The sequence below is a fragment of the Physella acuta genome, unplaced genomic scaffold (assembly GCF_028476545.2).
Source record: "Physella acuta isolate Inbredline_101_S28 unplaced genomic scaffold, ASM2847654v3 ptg000035l, whole genome shotgun sequence".
Lineage (NCBI taxonomy): Eukaryota > Metazoa > Mollusca > Gastropoda > Physidae > Physella > Physella acuta.
In genome coordinates, this window is record NW_026731555.1 from 376,400 (window position 1) to 394,427 (window position 18,028).

Consider the following 18,028-nt stretch of genomic DNA (forward strand, 5'->3'; position numbering starts at 1 on the left):
ATAATGGATATATGATGGTGCTACTAGCTCAGCATATGTGTCTTAAAAAACTGTTGTCTGTCGTGGGGTTTTTGTAAAGGGCTCAGTTCTGTAGTCTTATAAAATTATGTTTCCAGTGGCTTTTTTTTTTTTGCTTAAACAGTATTCAGTGAAGTGATCAATAACGAAATGTTGTACAGAATGTGCACTACTATCATACAACTAAAGAATCATCATCAGACTTTAGGCAGGTAGTAGTTGATATGTTTCTTGACCTCGACATATAAAAGGAATCTGTGTTCCCAGTTTGCCCAGCCGACTTTACTTTCCCATACCATGAGAGCTGCGTGGACTCAAGGACAATCTATTGACTTGGGCCCAGATTCAAACTCGAGACTTTCGGGTTAGCAGTTTAGCGCTCTACCACGCCGTCCTATTCTTCTATGATATAGATGATTATTAGAATATTTCTATCTTTGAAGCTATGTATGGGATGTAACACTTTTAATCACAAGTGATAAACATAATTTAATTATAAGTCGTTTATTTAAACTAAAACCGTCAATTTGTTGAATTGTCTAATTTTTAAAACAATATTTTAAAATAGGAATCATTACATTCGTTCATTATATAATTGTTATTACTAATGCAGCTATTTATATTTCAACATCACAGTACTGATTATAACTAAGGTAATTATAACCTTACCAATCGTATGGGCCTTGTAGGAAATGTCTTGTCTATGTGTTCGTTACCTTGTGGGTAATTGCTTGTCTATGTCCTTAAAAAAGTAAAGGTTCCCTTTCAAACCTGACGGTCTATGGGGCAAGTGAAGTAGAGTTCCCTTGTTTCTGTGACCTCGGCATATGAAGAGATAGTGTGGTCAGCACTATGCCCAGCCGCCTTTACTTTCCCTAACGTGAGTTAGGTACCCATCAGAGTTAGGTGGACTCAGGGACGGTCTACTAACTTGAACCCGGATTCGAACTCGAGACTTACGGGTTAGCAGTCCAGCTAGACCACTCCGTCTCGTAGGAAATGGCTTTTCCATGTATTCTTTACCTTGTGGGAAATGACTTGTCTATGTATTCCTTACCTTGTGAGAAATGGCTTGTCTATGTATTCCTTACCTTGTGAGAAATGACTTGTCTATGTATTCCTTACCTTGTGGAAAATGGCTTGTTTATGTATTCCTTACCTTGTGGAAAATGGCTTGTCTATGTATTCCATACCTTGAGGGGAAATGGCTTGTCTATGTATTCCTTACGGGGTGGGAAATGGCTTGTCTATGTGGTAAATGGCTTGTCTAAGTATTCCTTACCTTGTGGGAAATAGCTTGTCTATGTATTCCTTACGGGGTGGGATATGGCTTGTCTATGTATTCCTTATGGGGTGGGATATGGCTTGTCTATGTGGTAAATGGCTTGTCTAAGTATTCCTTACCTTGTGGGAAATGGCTTGTCTATGTATCCCTTACTTTGTGGTAAATGGCTTGTCTGTGTATTCCTTACCTTGTGGGCATCCGTTAGGACACGGACTCGGCTGGACACTAGACGGTGCCACGCACTGTCTGGAACCGCAGGCGTGGTCGCAGCACTTCTGCTCACCTGGACAGTCCGAGTCAAAAAAACAGACTGACCCCCCACAGGTGCTCACTGAATCCTCCTAAAAAACACGTGATGTGGAGATTTAAAAATAAAACTTTAAGACATTATCGAAACAATACTAATGCACACCACATCATTTCTTTTCTGTTAAAGTTTATTTTTTCAATCTAAACTCTGGTTCTAAATAGTCCTAGGGTAACGGATGTAATTTCATTTTTCTATACACATATAATTTAATTTTCATAGACTATGTAATTTAAAAACAATATATTGCTTTTTATTTATTGTTGACGCTAACCAATATATTAGGTCGACATTTATATTGGTATAACGTTTGATATTAGACAAGGATATTGTTACCCAGTTATACTAACAACATTCAGTGTGTTGTAGAATGTATTACTCAACAGCAAAACTAACACTACTTGAATCCACTAGTGTAAAAAAAATGCACAAGTTACATCCTTTTATTATCACCATACCCCCCAGGGGTCATCCCATAAATGACGTCACACTCGTAAAGGGGGGGGGGGGGGGAGTCCGTAATTGTGTGACGGTGTGTGATGAGGGGGAGAGGGGGGGGGGTCAGACGTTGTGAAAATCAATGTTAGAAAACTAATTTTAGCCGTTATTTCGCGTTGTAAAAAATGTTTTTATAAAATGTAATAGGAAATGATTAAAACACTCTATGTTGACATAGTTCAGACAAGATTTTGGAGAAATATCATATTTTAAGAAAAATTAAACTCCATTTTTGCGGGGGTTTGAAGGCTGAGGTTTGACGTAATTTAAGGGGGGGGGGGGGAGGGGGCTTTTTGTGACGATGTGTGACGGAAGGGGAGGGCAGAGGTAAAAATCGTCAAAAAAGCGTGACGTCATTTATGGATAACCCCTAGCGCCCCTCTCCTTGCACCTACCTCTACGGCCGGGCACGTCCCTGGGTTATCGATCTGAATAGATTTCCCAAAGCAACAGGTGCCCCCACCCCTCAGGTCGTCCACACACACAGCGCTGCCTAGGGGACAGTCCCGTGTGGCCTGAGGTCCGCTACACTTGATCGGATTGTAGGACGTGTTGTCTGTGGTCTCAAGTAGGACTTGTAGGTATCTCTGTCTGGTACACTCAATGTCTATATCTTGTGAGATAACCATGTTAAAAAGATATGATTTACATAATGCTAGGTTATTTAACTCGCTTCTTGCTTTCGTAAACTAAGAAGAAAATCCCCATGTTATAACCAAATACACTGCCTTACAATATTATCAGCTATTGAAATGTCATTTCTGTTGTAAATTAAAAAGAAATGCCTTAAGTGCTAGCTAAATACAGAGTCTTAGAACATTATCAGTTTTTAAAATCTGTTCTTTGTTCTAAATTGAAAAGCAATGTCTTAAGTACTAGCTAAATACAGGGTCCTACAATATTCTCAGTAATTTAAATCTACATTTTCTGTTGTAAATTGAAAAATCTTAAATACTAGCAAAATACAAAGATATACGTAATGCTAATCTATTTAACTAGATATATTTCTTTGTAAACTAAAAGAACGATTCCTAAGAACGAACTAAATATATAGCACACACATGGTTTTAAAATATAGTTTAATTTTGAATATACTAAACTTTGCTATAAGTTAAATGTTCACAAACGTATCCATACCTTGAGTTAACGCCGACAAAGGCACACACACAGCCACTGGGATACATGTGCTACAGACGGCCACAGCTCTACAGACAGCATTCGGCTCACAGTCAATACGGGAACACAAACTGACCAGGTCTATATCTGGGGGTCAGATGGATTATGTTTTGTAAGTCCAGCAGGGTTAATCTATATCTGGGGGTCAGATGGATTATGTTTTGTAAGTCAAGAAGGGTTAATCTATATCTGGGGGTCAGAAGGATAATCTTTATGAGTCCAGCATGGTTAATCTCTACTCTCATTAGAATCACAAAACTTACACCAGTGTTTGTGCTGCAAACCTATTTAACAACCATGAGGATATTATTTAAAAAATATTTTAAAAATTCTTGATTAAATTAGTTTAACTTGTAGAAATATTTAAAGCATTTTATCTGTGATAGTATAGGCCAAATTGACAGGGCAGAACAAGTAGAGTTTATGTCTCAATCATAAGCCTCACCACAACTACTTTTTAAAAATAATTCGTTCTGTCTCAATAACAAGTGTAAAAAAATAATTTTAAAAAATATGCGCATTATTATTTATCATATGCGTGGGTGGGTGATTGGGACACGTATGAATAACTAATTATACACTTTATTACACACCCTGTTACAGTAAAGCAGTAAAACATTTTTTTAAATTTAATTTAATGTAAAATATTGTTAATGAGGATGTTTAGTGAAAAAAAATAATTCAATAAAAATGTTTAAATATCGTATTAATATAAAACTACACGAGTAGTTGATGTATAGTAGCAAACAAACAATAGTTAATGTCAATATAGTGAATAGTTTAGTAAGATAAAAAAATAACTAACTTTCACAAAATTGTCCAACAAATCCATCGGGACACACACAAGATGGCGCGTCAAATGGTGCCATACAGGTACCGCCGTTCTGACATCCATAGTTCTCACATGGGTCCCGTCCCACTGGGGTAGGTGTATGTATGGCAACATATTAGCAACATCAACATACATGTTTAGCAACACTTATAAGGATTGAGATGGCGGGGGTGTCTGTGTATTTGTTTAAAAATGTATGTGTGTGTAGGGGGGGTGGTGGTTGTTTATGAGTATATAATGCAGCAGAAATAAAAAGAGATTAAAAATTGATTACTCACGACTGTATACCTATAGAGAAAAATTCAAATAATTACTTGGGTCAAGTTGACTTTAACAGTAATTTTTTATGAATATTTACGTGCAAATGTATATCCATTGTATATCAGGCAATAAACAACAGGAACTCTACTTCAAATGTCACTTAAATGGCTAGATAATATTTGATTTAGTAAAGTAGACTTTAAAAGATAAATGGGCAGCGTACATATATTATGCATTAACCTATATTAATCTAGATCTATAAACATACCTCTGCAATCAAAACAGCAATCTATAAGCAAAAAAATATTTAACAGTTATACAATAAAATAATGCCAGACTGCTTACTAAATTAAATTTTAGAATTATAATGAGTTTTTATTTTAATTTTAAATTTAGTTAGTCATTATTTTAAAAAAAAGTACATAATTCGCTAATTTTTAAATGTGTTTATTTTGCAGACCAAGTGTGGGTGCGTTTTAGTAGAGTTAAACTCATCATGCATAAGTATACATGTGTATACCACACATATGTATTTGTTAGTTTTCTTCATTTGTACTGCCACGGGTATAATAGAAATCATAAAACTCAACCCCAGCTCACGTCAGAGAAAGTAGGTGGCTGGGCATAGACCTGACCACGCGATCCCTACTTATGCCGAGGTCACTGAAACAGGTAAATTCTACTTCACCTTACCCTTGGACCATAACATGTGAAAGAGTAGGCTACTTCATTTTACCCCAAGGAAAACCCATACTTCTTCCCTAAACCATACCTGCTTGAGGCTCTTGATGCTATTTTTTCCGTCTATTTAACAAAGCATGTGATCTATCAAGCCACACAAGGCTAAACACACACACAAACAAATCGTCTATTTAAGAAATCACGTGACCGATAAAGTCATACAAGACTACATTTAAAACTTGCTCTAATACGTAAACTACCAGAAATAAAACAAAAGAATACACTTACGAAAAGTAAACGCTGAATCATTTTTTTGTAACAACGACGGGGTCAGTACTGCACATACAATGTAGACGAGAAAGTTACACTAGAGTTATTTATGGGAGGTAAGAACGGTTGACGGGCAAATGGGAGGCAACTCTGACATAAAAATATAGTGTATAACGAAGGTAAATTCTACTGTCAAAACGCGTCCACAAAACGAAGTAAGGGCGATAAATCTTATTTTAAAATTTAAATGTGTCTTTTCTTTCACTAGACTGAAGATATTAGTGTAGGCGAATGTTTACTAATATTAAAGAACATTCCTTATTTGCTTGTGTCGACCGAGAGTTATTTCAGCCAATCGTTGTTTTTCATCAGTCCATCCCATAATTACAACGCACGCGGAAACGACAACAATCCCGGAAACGGATTTGCCCTAGAGTTAAACAATACTGACGTCCGGTATAGACAGGTGTGTCCTATAGTCACACCTCAGTGATCACTCCGCGCATGAGAACGTAAACAAGGAAATGGGTCAAGGTATAATCACCGTTACCGCAACATGGGTGGGTTATGAGAAAGGGAAGTAACTCAATAAAAGTAATTTTATCGCAGTTCGATTACGAGTTATGTGAGATGTATTGTAAATACTTTTTATTTATTTTTAGTGCATTCCTTTCGTTTTTTCTACTATAAAATATTTTAATTATGCAGTAACCCACGCTTGAGTACACACTTTTACGAGCATCAATGACATTATTTAAACTCTACAAGTTAAATAAATCATATGATTTGTATTTAACTTGTGTTAAAACCAAAAAACACAGCATATATTTAACAAAATGCATGCTCTTTTAATTACTATATAACTCTAATTTTTATTTAAGTCAGTTGCGGTTAATTGGGTAACCAGGTTGAAAAATATATTTCTATATATTTAAGAAAAAGTTTGAAGACCCCTAAATTCTAGACGCCATTGGGTGTAACGTATCCAGGTACTGTATATCGCAAGAAAAGTCGAAATGCTGCAAAGCTTTTGGCGGTTTTCTTAGAATTATGAGACCGTTGCCAGACTTTACAAGACTCATGCAATGCTATACGGAGCATCTATATCCTGACAGGGAAAAAAAATACTGCACAAACTCGTGTCATTTAATTTACACAAAAACGTGTGAACAATTCTTAAGGGCAAACTATTTTTACCTGTGTTATTCTTCAAGGTAATTTTAGCGTTTACTTTAGATACTAGATATAAGACTCGCCATGTTTTAACAAGTGGAATATGCGTGAGATATTTATCTCAATATTTTGTAATTACTAAAGTTGAAATTCATCTGTGAAAATAACGAAAACTTTGATCAGTTTCTTTATGTTCATTGGTAGGATGTCTATTAGTGCATCGATTTTGTTGACTACGGTGAGTATTATTTAAATGCATTTTACCATAACGTACATCAATTACTGTAAACAGATCGATATTTATACTTGTGACATTGTCACAAAATCAAATAGCATATAGTTCTTAATTTAATTGCTATTTTTATTGCTTGTTTCGTCTGTCTAACATTAGGTGATGACCGCTATAATTGTCATCACAGATGCAGTAAATTCAAGAGTAAGTTTCTATTTTATCTTTCACGTAATTAAACGTAATAATTAGAACAGTGTATACACTATTTAAAAATTAAAACTGTTCTTAGTGTAGCCTACTAAGTATGTGTATTACATTGTGTATATTTTTATTCTACAAAAACAGGTATCTACGACAACGGGTAAGTATGCACTGTTAAGTGGAGAATGTCGTATCCCGTAATATCCTGAAAATGTATGTGGCATGTGACTGCTTTTTGAACCTACAATGCAGTCGAGAGAAAAGTAGTGTAAGATTATGTAGGCCTTTAGGTTTTAACTCTACTATACTACCTTTAGTTGGTTCCATGTTATTGCTCTGTAAGGCATACTTTGGGTATCAATGTGTATCTCTACCAACAGTTAGATCCAGTTAACATTTTTATAAAGCCTGTAGAAGTTTTGTCTGTCCTGTTTTACCATCAGTCAGGTCCAGGGACCCATGCCGTTACGTCCAGTGCCAGAATGGAGCCTCTTGCTGGGCACCACTAGACGTGGCACAGTGTGTCTGCCAGCCCAACTTCACTGGTCGCCTCTGTGAGGTCAGCTTGTTCAAACCTGGGACATGCCCTGAGGTACGTAAACTATTCACCTGCATGCTATGCTTGTCTCATAATAAATTGAACAGTCAGGGTTAATTAGCTTGGTAGTATAAAAATAATTCTTTTCAACATCAATATTGGAAGTTATTATATTTAAAAAAAAAAAATTCTGCGTGATTCTTGATGGTTTCAAAATTTAAAAATTATTTTAAAAAATAAGTTTATTTAAAAGAAATATAGGTAACCTTCGTCTTTATTTTAATTTATTGTTGAACTGAACTGCCATACACTTTGTTCATCTCTAGGCTGCAAATTATAAATATATATATATATATATATATATATATATATATATATATATATATATATATATATATATATATATATATATATATATATATATATATATATATTTACGACAAGGTAGAATGAAGAAGAGTTATTTTTAATATTCTACCCTACACATGTCAGCCATTCAGCCAAAATAAACATTGGTTACAATCCTGCTAGGTGCCATTCGTACCTTTTATCCCGACATGCACCAGTCCACTATGTCAAGCTGACCCAGACTGCCCAGGTGAGCAGAAGTGCTGCCAGAACAGCTGTGGCTCCAGTGTGTGTACTGACCCTCGGGACCTACCCCGTGGACCCACATGTAACGGGGGCTGCCAGCCAGGTAATTGCTATACTGTTAACGAATTATCACCCCTATTCGGTCTCTCTGTGTTTTACATTGTCATTTACATGGATCTACGACAAACGGCCTTCGGGCAATTTTCATTCGGGCATTTGTCGCATTCGGGCAAGTGTCCATTCGGACATTTGTCGCATTCGGGGATTTGTCGCATTCGGGAAAGTGTCCATTCGGGCATTTATCGCATTCAGGTAAGTCCATGCGGGAAATCGACCTTCGGGCAAACGGCATTCGGGCAAGTGTCTTTCGGGAAAACATCCAGCTCTCCATTTACAGAACCATTTTTGGTCAATCGGTGTTTAACCATGTCCCACACTACCCAATTGGTCAATATGTGTTTAACATAACGAGTTGTTGGTATCACACTCGTCTTTGATCTCCCAACCAGTACTGATCGGACATTGAGATATCCTATAATAATGTCTTTAATATACCCTTATTATTTTCACGCTAATATGACTTTCAACAAAATACACATTTTGAAAAGAAATTACGATGCTTATTTTAAAACGTTTCTTTTAATCGTTTTAAGATGTTTTTAATACTCATGCAGTTATCAGAATTAGCTAAATAAAATATATTTAAATATTATCTCATTCTAAAAAATATTTAAATATGCTATTTTTAAAAGAATAAAATATACATATAACGTGTAACTCAATATATATATTATATGGTCTGCATTGTTACATGTATAACATGTCTACGCCCGTCATCAGTGTATCTTTCAGGCATCTCTCTCGGGATATGGTTTTATTGGCTCCCCCAGGAGCACTTCCACCTCATTCCAACCCCCCTCCCCCCCCCCCCCCCACACACACCTCATCCTCCACTACAAGGAACATTTTATTTTATTTTAATAATTAAAACACAAAATATATACTTATCCAATCGTAGAAATCCCCTCCCCTCGAAGAATTTAACAGCTTCCCTTAAAACCACCTCCCGTAAAAATCTCTGAAAGAAACCCTGCCGTGTTTAACCCCACAGGTTACAGCTGTATACTCCAAATGGCCCAGTGTCCACCTGAGCTGGGCATCTACTGCCTGCCGGCAATGTTGGAGGTGTGTGTGCCAGACGGATGTGTCAGCTGTCAGTCTGACCAAGAGTGTCGTCAGGTCAGCAGATGTGGCAGCCAGCACTTCGCTGCTGGACGTCCTTGTGTGGAGAAATTTAAATGTGTCAAGGTCAGTGCTAGAACAGTCGGAGCTATACCTGGTAGACATGTTCTTCTTTTCCATGTTAAGTTCATCAAGTCTATGGGGATACTTCATTTGCTTTGTAAAGGTTCTATATTTTGCCGTTCTATGTTTAACAAATGACCTATCTTGCATTCATGTTTTGGGAATGTTCTATCTTTTGGCCATATGTGATTGAATTGTTCTGTCATACGCTCATACGTTTTGCGTATTGTACTATCATGAGCGCTTGTGTTTTTAAATTGTCTACAAAGAGCTCATATGTATCGTTCAATTTTTGAGGCGAAATTTCCTATCTCGTCGACTGTGTTTGTTCTACGTCCCACCACCACTCCTATGTTTTTTTTATGTCCCATCTCCTCAATATGTTCCTCATATGACATATCTCACCCCGCTTATTTCTCAAATGTATAATATATCCCCATCATTTGTTTCTAATTTCTAATTCACTTCACCTCATGTTTGATGCTCCTCCCATCTTGTTCATCGATGTTCAAGGCACCCCTAGTCCTGTATATTACATAACTTTTTTACCCATCCGCTAATCCAACTAACGGTTTGAGTCTAGTTGTTGAAACAACTTCACCTGACTGGAATTACCTGTATTGTTCTAGAAACGAGACCCATGTGGAGGATGTCCAACGAACCAGATCTGCCTCAAGTTAAACACAACCAGCAACCACGACGGGCCACGACACGTCTGTGTCCCCAATGACGACTGCGGGGGTTGTCCCCCGGGACAAACATGCCAGACTTTTGCCCTCCCCTGCAGGGACCCTTGTGAAATATTCAACTTCCAGGATGTGCCGGTACCGTGTAACAGAACTGTGGACTGTACTCAGAGTTCCTGTGTCCCTGACCTGGTTAATTCAGAAGACAACTGATGTTAAAAATATGAGAAATAAAAACAATAATAGAAATGGTGTGGCTTATGTTGTATTTCACGTGTGTCCATCATCATCATTTCACGTTTGTGGCCAAAGACAAAGGGGGAAGATGAGTCCCACTGCTTTAGAGAACACTGCATATGAAGAGATAGCGTGGTAAGCAACCTTCGGATAGTAAATTCCGTACCACTGATTTAAACACGGTTTCGAACTCGAGACTCTCGGGTTCGCAGCCTAGCACTCTACTGCTAGACCACGCAGTACGTTTGTGGATAAGACGATAACGTTATTTTTACGGTTAAAAACAAAAACAACAAAAAAACATTTAAATGAGGGTAATCCAAAACAATAAAAATTCCGGTGTATGCGAACTAATTATAACTATTTAGGCCTATATACTGAAAAACAATATTAAATTACCTAAAGTTGTATTTTTTCAAGTGTTTGTGTTGTATTATATTATTAATTTTATTATTAAATTTATTGTATCATGAATGAACTCTAACACACACTCAAACTCACGGTTTCAAACACGCACACAACCCACTCTTATATATACACAAGATAAATATAATCAAGTATTGCAGCACCATGTTTTGCTGTTGTGAAGTGTTTAAATTGATTTAAACCATTTCTCCAATGTTTAGCTTTAGGTATCAGTAGCATAACAGAGTACATACATATATGTCCGTGCATAAATATGTGTGTTTCTATGAAATGGTTAATTTATTATTATTTCAATTTCATTTGCTGATTTAAATCTCAACAGATTGTTTGATTAAAAGCTTCATGTTTTTTAAAAAAAAACGTCTTTTTTAAACATACGCTGACAGAAGACGTTAGTTTACCTACCAGCCAACACGTATTTTAACAGGAAACAGGACATGGCAGAGGCTAAGGTCAGGTTTATTACAGGTGAAAGTTTTGACAGGATCTTTTTATAACTCAAGGTTACATGCGTCTAGTCTTCGTCCTTGACATAAATTAATTGATGATAAAAAAATTGTACTAGACACTGACATAGTATTCATATAGGCTACAAGGAATTGCTTTAAAATATAATATAAGGTATGTTTAAATTATTATGTGATTAGTGTGTATATCTTTATCAGATTTAATATATACACGTGTTTATATGTTATTTCTTTTATCCATTAGAAAGATGGTCTCTCTTTGTAAGTTGGTTCAAATGGTGAGTTAAATGTTGAGATTTAGTTTACTCACTTTCATTACTTTTGTTTGATAAACAATTAGACAATTGATGCTCACAAAAAAAGTCTTCAACAAAAGTATAAACTTTATAGTTTTATACCTTTTTAAAAAAAAAAAAACTTTTAACGAAATCATGTTTCGCTAAATGTGGTTATACACACTTTTCATTTTAAAGTCCTATCGCAAAAACGAAAATGTGTCGCTTTATACAGTGCTGAATATTTTAACGCTAAAGTGAATTATTTCATCATTATGATTCGGACATTCACTTTTAAATAACATGATAAACGTTTCTCTACAACAGGTTGGTGTGTTTGTGGGGTTATGTTATTTTAAAACTACGGTAAGTCAGTCTCTGTAATCAGCTTTTATTTCAAAACAGGCTTAGATAAAGATAACATAGGACGAAAACAAATTTTTAAACAATTTCTTTTTTTTTCTGTAAGCTTGTGATTCCTAATAACCTGTAATTCCTAATGTGCACATCTTTTTTTTTCAGATTGCACAGCTATGTAAGTACTGATTATAAGTAACGTTTCCTTTAAAACCTTACGGTTGAGTTCACTTGTTTCTGTGACCTCGGCAAGCACTGATTATATCGCATTCTAACTAACCTAATGACTATAATTTACATTCTACATTCTGCACCTAGTTCACCTACCTTAAACCATGTAATATGCTGTCCATCCAGTGCCCATTGACCCGCGAGTCCCATGGTTTCCTGACTGCAGTGACTCCTATTGCTTTAACGGAGGGAGGTGTACAGCACCTTTAGATGTACCCACCTGTGTGTGCCCACCTGGCTTTGAAGGCAACAGGTGTGAGATAGAGATCGTGAACTTGATTAAACCTGGCACCTGTCCCAAGGTTGGGTTCATGTATTACATTTTTAACCAAGCTTTTCACTTCTAGGTAGTGTACTCAACACTCAAGTGATTTCGGTGGCCGGAAAGATGAGCATCGGAAAACTGGAAAACTGCACATGAACCGTCCGCATGGGCATTTCTGTTTTCATAAATAGTGTATTTATAGACATAAATAAATAATGGCAACATTTTTACGCGAATTATAACAAAGTTAAAGTGTATTAAAAGAATGAATTTGTATTTGCGCATTATACTCTTTGCGCAGTTTTACGTTGCGCAGTTTTCCGATTGCGTGGAAACCATTGATTTAGCTACCTCTAATACAAAATCAGACTTACTACACAGTTATTCATTAAAAAAACAAACCTTTTTTGGCACATGAACCTATGGTTACAGTTAAAAGTTATTAATTTTCTTTTATTTCAACCAATTCGATATTATTTTAAAACACACATTAATTTTTTTGTAATGATTTTCTTATTATGTTATTGCTTTAAGCTTAATGTAATTTATTAATGAAAATAGTTAAGGGTTTAATTCCCAAGGGGGGAATGTTAACATTTTGAGGTTCGCATTATTTTAAATTATTACAAAAAAATATAAATATTTGTCTACTTAGGCCTACTGTATAGCGGTATAACACCTATTTAGAATTTTTATTTTCATGTTATATTTGTAAATAGTATGATTTTATTTTAACAGCGCGAGCCACAATTTCGAGTCGAGAGCTGCCCATTGGCTGTCTGTACTGCAGACAGCGACTGTCCTGACATACAGAAGTGCTGTCTACATAACTGCGGCGAAGGTGTCTGTACAACACCAGTGACGACACCACCTACAGGGTGTTCTAGAGGCTGTCCTAAAGGTGACCACACAAAAAGTTTTAATGACATTGATGTCACTCGATAGATAAGTTTAATACTGTACGATGAATACGTTAAGCACCTTAGCGTGAAGATTATCGACATTAATTAGTTCTAATGATCTGTTCAATCTAAGACTAATTACAAAAATGCTGTATGGTTGTGAAAAAAAGTGCACACATTAATGAAGAAAAAAAAACGTATTTCGTTTATTATAAGTAAGAATATTATCGTTTTGTTTAGCTTTGGACCAAAAAAACAAGGTAATTAAAAAGTCTAGTGACAATATTAGCGCAATTTCCTTATGTTATCTAAAAATAGCTCTGTCGTAGCGTAAATCAATAGCAGGGTTAGTAAACTCATTGGTTAAAATACATGTTTTATTTACAATAGAGTTACCTGACTAAAAACCATTGCGCGCCTAGCTACTGAACGTGATGACGCAGCCATTGAACGTGATGGCGCAGCCATTGAACGTGATGGCGCAGCTATTGAACGTGATGTCGCGTGTGGTGTGGTTGGATAAACGCCTACTAATTCGGTCCAAATTTTAATTAATTCAAAAAATTTTTTGTGACCGAACGAAAGGATATTTTTGAAAACTTTCTTCGGCAATATTGTTCTAAATTATGGCAGAAATCGATTGGTACATGTTTCAAGTCGCTAAGTGGTCTGGTAGCCGAGATATGGGCCAAAAACTGCATTTTTTCGAGTTTTTTTGGCTTTTCCGGGAAATCCATGAAAGAAACTCGGAATTTTTATGGCCTTTGTTCATCCTCGTAACTTGCTTAACATAATTGCTTTTGGAACTAGTCCTCTATATTGCTTCGTTGAGGAGGAGATACGACTTAAAGCTGCGGACACACATCCATTCATTCATCCATACATTCATACATTCATACTTCCAGAAATGACGGGTTAATAAACGCAATTCTCCAGAATGGAAATTGCGCTAAAAATTAACCCGCACGTCTTATCCAATCCTTTTTTTAAATTTTTATTTATCCAATGCTTGGTTAACTTCTCAATCAAATATATAAAGCGTAATGTTAAATAAAATAACATACAAAAAAAAACAAAAACAACAACATTCGAATTAAAAATTACATACTCATGTAACGCTATGTTTCTTCTTTCACAGGTTACACCTGTCAGGTATCACCTGCACAATGCACACCTGGCTTTATTTGCCCCTTGCAGGAAACCTGCATCCCTGTAGGTTGTTTAGCCTGTAAACCTAATGAAGAATGTCGACCTATTACAACCTGTACTAGACCATTTCAACAGTTTCCTATGTTGTCCCTAGCTCCGCCATGTACAGAGAAGTTTACATGTAAACCGGTGAGTACTTAAACACTATTTTATACCAGGAGTACGTACAGGGAATTTTAAGCCTCAACTTTATAGTATTAATGAGCAGAACGAGTGTTACCCTGTCTACTATTACGAAATATATAATTTCGCGATCAAGAGAGTTGTATTTGAATTATTAAGTCTATTATTATAGTAAATTATCAATTGATAACTTTTATTAAAATTTTAATTAGATTAGGCATCAGCGTCCAACTATTAAGATAGTGTGATTCCTTCTTGAACAAGTTTTCATCTAGTTACAGCTAAGTTCTAATTAATTATTCCATTGAGAATAAGATACACTTATCTCCGCTCACTAAGTCTAGGTTGAGATAAAGTTAATTGTTTGTAAATCGGCAAAAAAAATACCGATCTTTTTCTTTTGCGTTATGTTTGAGTTATGCATTGTGTTATTTGAATGTTATATTTAGTTTCTCGTATATACGAAGTATAGAGAAAGTCTTGTAATCGTGCAAAAAAAAAAATCGAGATTTTTACAAATCTCGACGTTTTACACCTCACTGATACGGAAAAACATAATTTTGCAATCTTGTCCGTATGTCTGTGTGTCTGTCTGTCTGTCTGTCTGTGTGTGTGTGTGTGTGTGTGTGTGTCCGTGTGTAAACACGATAACTTGAGTACCGTTACAGCTAGGTTGATGAAATTTCATATATAAGTATTTTATCAAAATCGTAGATCCGTATCAACTTTTGAGCGCTTTCCGATAACCGGAAGTGGTACTTTTCCTACTTTGAATTTTTCAAAAGCCTATAACTTGAGTACTATTTCAGATAAATAAATCAAATTTCACATGTAAGTAAAAGATCTAATTCTCTACCTTCTGTTAAATTTTGAGTAATTTTCGTTGACCGGAAGTAGTAATTTACGCTACTTCCGATTTCTCAAAAAACTAATGTAAATTTTTAAAGTACTAATAATATTGCGCACTATTATGCACTTTTTTATTTCGCGTTCACTTGGTGTGCAATTCTTTTGTCTACGAGATTTTATTCTATTTTTAAAACTAAGTATTTAAAATGGATTAAAAATCATGTCTATAGCCCGAGTTCCCATCCCCTGTTATTTTATATAAGAATATTCGAGAAAGTTTAGGGGAGATCACTCCTGGTTTATTTTAGATATGTTATACAATAAAAACCTGATACATGTGTTACAGAAAGACCAGTGTGGCGGATGTCGTGTGGACGAAGTCTGTCTCAGGGTCAACCAACCAATCAGAGACCGTGTTCTATTGGTCAGACCAAGTCACGTGTGCGTGCCCAACAACCCGTGTGGGGGGTGTCAGCCCGGGTACGAGTGTGAGATGGTCACGGTGCCGTGCGCTGACCCCTGCACATTGGTGCCTGAGCCTTGTAACATTGCTGGGCCCTGTGTGGAGTGGTCGTGTGTGCCGGCACTACTCAACAGCGACTAATTAGTGACTAATTAGAGCTTGTAATAAATGTGATCTTAATTAAACATTTGCTGGTTTTTGTTTTTGTTTATAAAAATGTATTTAGCATAAAGTGAATGTTTAATTATAAGCTTATGGTGTGTTGTGTTACTATCAGTTTAAAAAAAGTATTTTTTTATTGAGAGCGATTACAAGTTAAGAATAGAATACTGAGCGGCGATAATACAATTATGCTTATTTAAAAAAACCAAAAAAAAACCAATAATATTATTAAAATGACTGTTTTTTAACGTATGTTTATTTTGATAGGATTCTGAACTTATCGTACAATTTTGCAATGATGTTTTCAAGTTTGACTGTGTCGTGATTAATAGTTTTTAAAATCGTTGACAGTTTGTTGAAAAGCCATGAAAACTCAAATGTATCTATCTATGACTGTTATCCCCCCTCCCCCATCTTACGTCTATGACGTCTACATATTTAAAATCGGTCCTAGGACCTTTGACCACAGGTGCTTTGACCATAGGGGGTTTGACCATAGGGGGTTTGACCACACCGGAGCTTTGACCATAGGGGCTTTGACCATAGGGGGTTTGACCACAGCGGGCCTTTGACCATAGCGGTGCTTTGACCATAGGGGGTTTGATCATAGGGGGTTTGACCATAGGGGGTTTGACCACAGGTGTTTTCTCAGCAGAGGGTCTTTGATCACAGGTGGTCTATCAACTGGTGTTTGATCACAAGCGCCGCGTCCGGCTTTGACCATAGGTGTGATACAATTAACACGATTTTATACATGTTTCCTGAGAGTACGTTAATAGAAATTAACATGTATTTTAAAAAAAGCCAAGAACTATATTTTAGTCTCCACATAAAGGCTGGTGCTAGGCCTCATAGATTTATTTTAAATATAAATGAAACACAAATAATGCGACATATAACAATTTTCACAAATAAATAATGTAGATGTACTTGAAAATACATAGCATATATAAAGGATAAAAGGATAAAAAATTATACAAAACTTGCCAACAATATAGTCAAAGATGTAATACATAAAATGGTTAACTAAATGACAGATGTGCTATAAAAGCACTATATCAAAGCCCCTATGGTCAAAGCTCCGCTGTGGTCAAACCCCCTATGGTCAAACCCCCTATGGTCAAAGCACCTGTGGTCAAAGGTCCGCGCACCTTAAAATCCACAAAATACCGTATTAAAAGTATTTTTGTTTAGTGTCCTCCCATACAAAGTTGAATTAAATGCTTTTGTGTAAAGTTAGACCTGTCCAGTTTTTCCGTAAGCTCTAAAACCCCCCAAAAAAAAAAAAATAAACATTTTTTCACAAAAAATATTAGCACAGTACTGCACTCAAAAATAAAACCAAAATTTTGCTGAGTTTAATATATTTCTTTATTTTTTTTTTCTTTTGTACAACAAAGCAAAATAAACGTATAAAATACAGATAGCATTGGGCTTATTAACATACAAGCAATTAATAAAAACATTGCTGAAAATGTGTGTTTTAAGTTGAAATATAACAAAGTTGTGCGAGAAAATGTTGACAATGTGAAATGAATGGGCGTGGTCAACACTACTCAATCGCCCGTGGGTCGGGATAACACGTGAACTCAGAACACGAGACCGTGAGCGTACAGGGGGGTTCCCTGAACCTACAGGGGTCAATACAGGGGCGGAAAAACTCCTGGCATGTCTGCCCTGGTGGACACCCCCCACACGGGTTGTTGGGGACACATACGTGACGCACCTCGTCGTCAAGTTCAAGGTTGCTGGTGGTGTTGACCTTCAGGCAGACCTGGCTCGGTCGGCAGCCTCCACACGGGTCTCTCTTCTAGATCAGGATAGGAAGTTAAGTAAATAGTAAATACATAGTGATAGTATGGGACGGCGTGGTCTAGTGGTAGAGTACTAGACTGCTAACACGAATGTCTAGAGTGTCTGATTCAAGCCAGTAGACTGTCCCTGAGTCCTCCCAGCTCTGATGGGTACCTAACTTAGGGCTGGGCATAGTGCTGACCACACCTTC

At 36.3% G+C, this 18,028-nt stretch overlaps 2 protein-coding genes across 2 annotated transcripts; both read left to right on the forward strand.

Moving 5' to 3' along the window:
- The first annotated feature begins 6,895 nt into the window (after window positions 1-6,895).
- On the forward strand, window positions 6,896-10,270 carry LOC131942403 (sushi, nidogen and EGF-like domain-containing protein 1). Its single transcript, XM_059302268.1, has 6 exons — window positions 6,896-6,937; window positions 7,079-7,094; window positions 7,378-7,526; window positions 8,004-8,169; window positions 9,178-9,374; window positions 10,001-10,270. Exons 1-6 carry the CDS (start codon window positions 6,896-6,898, stop codon window positions 10,268-10,270), a joined length of 840 nt encoding a protein of 279 aa, XP_059158251.1.
- Window positions 10,271-11,157: 887 nt separating this feature from the next.
- LOC131942407 (keratin-associated protein 10-4-like) lies at window positions 11,158-16,002 on the forward strand. Its single transcript, XM_059302276.1, has 6 exons — window positions 11,158-11,172; window positions 11,985-11,997; window positions 12,177-12,352; window positions 13,054-13,216; window positions 14,356-14,555; window positions 15,745-16,002. The coding sequence occupies exons 1-6, from the start codon at window positions 11,158-11,160 to the stop codon at window positions 16,000-16,002; spliced, it is 825 nt and encodes a 274-aa protein (XP_059158259.1).
- The last annotated feature ends 2,026 nt before the right edge of the window (window positions 16,003-18,028 follow it).

Bases quoted from the DNA above. Each gene is read 5' to 3' on its own strand.
- LOC131942407 (XM_059302276.1), top strand. The intron at 13,217-14,355 runs GTGACCACACAA...CTTCTTTCACAG, and splicing joins TTCTAGAGGCTGTCCTAAAG to GTTACACCTGTCAGGTATCA. The intron at 14,556-15,744 runs GTGAGTACTTAA...CATGTGTTACAG, and splicing joins AGAAGTTTACATGTAAACCG to AAAGACCAGTGTGGCGGATG.
- LOC131942403 (XM_059302268.1), top strand. From the start codon at position 6,896: ATGACCGCTATAATTGTCATCACAGATGCAGTAAATTCAAGA. The intron at 8,170-9,177 runs GTAATTGCTATA...TTAACCCCACAG, and splicing joins TAACGGGGGCTGCCAGCCAG to GTTACAGCTGTATACTCCAA. The intron at 9,375-10,000 runs GTCAGTGCTAGA...GTATTGTTCTAG, and splicing joins AGAAATTTAAATGTGTCAAG to AAACGAGACCCATGTGGAGG.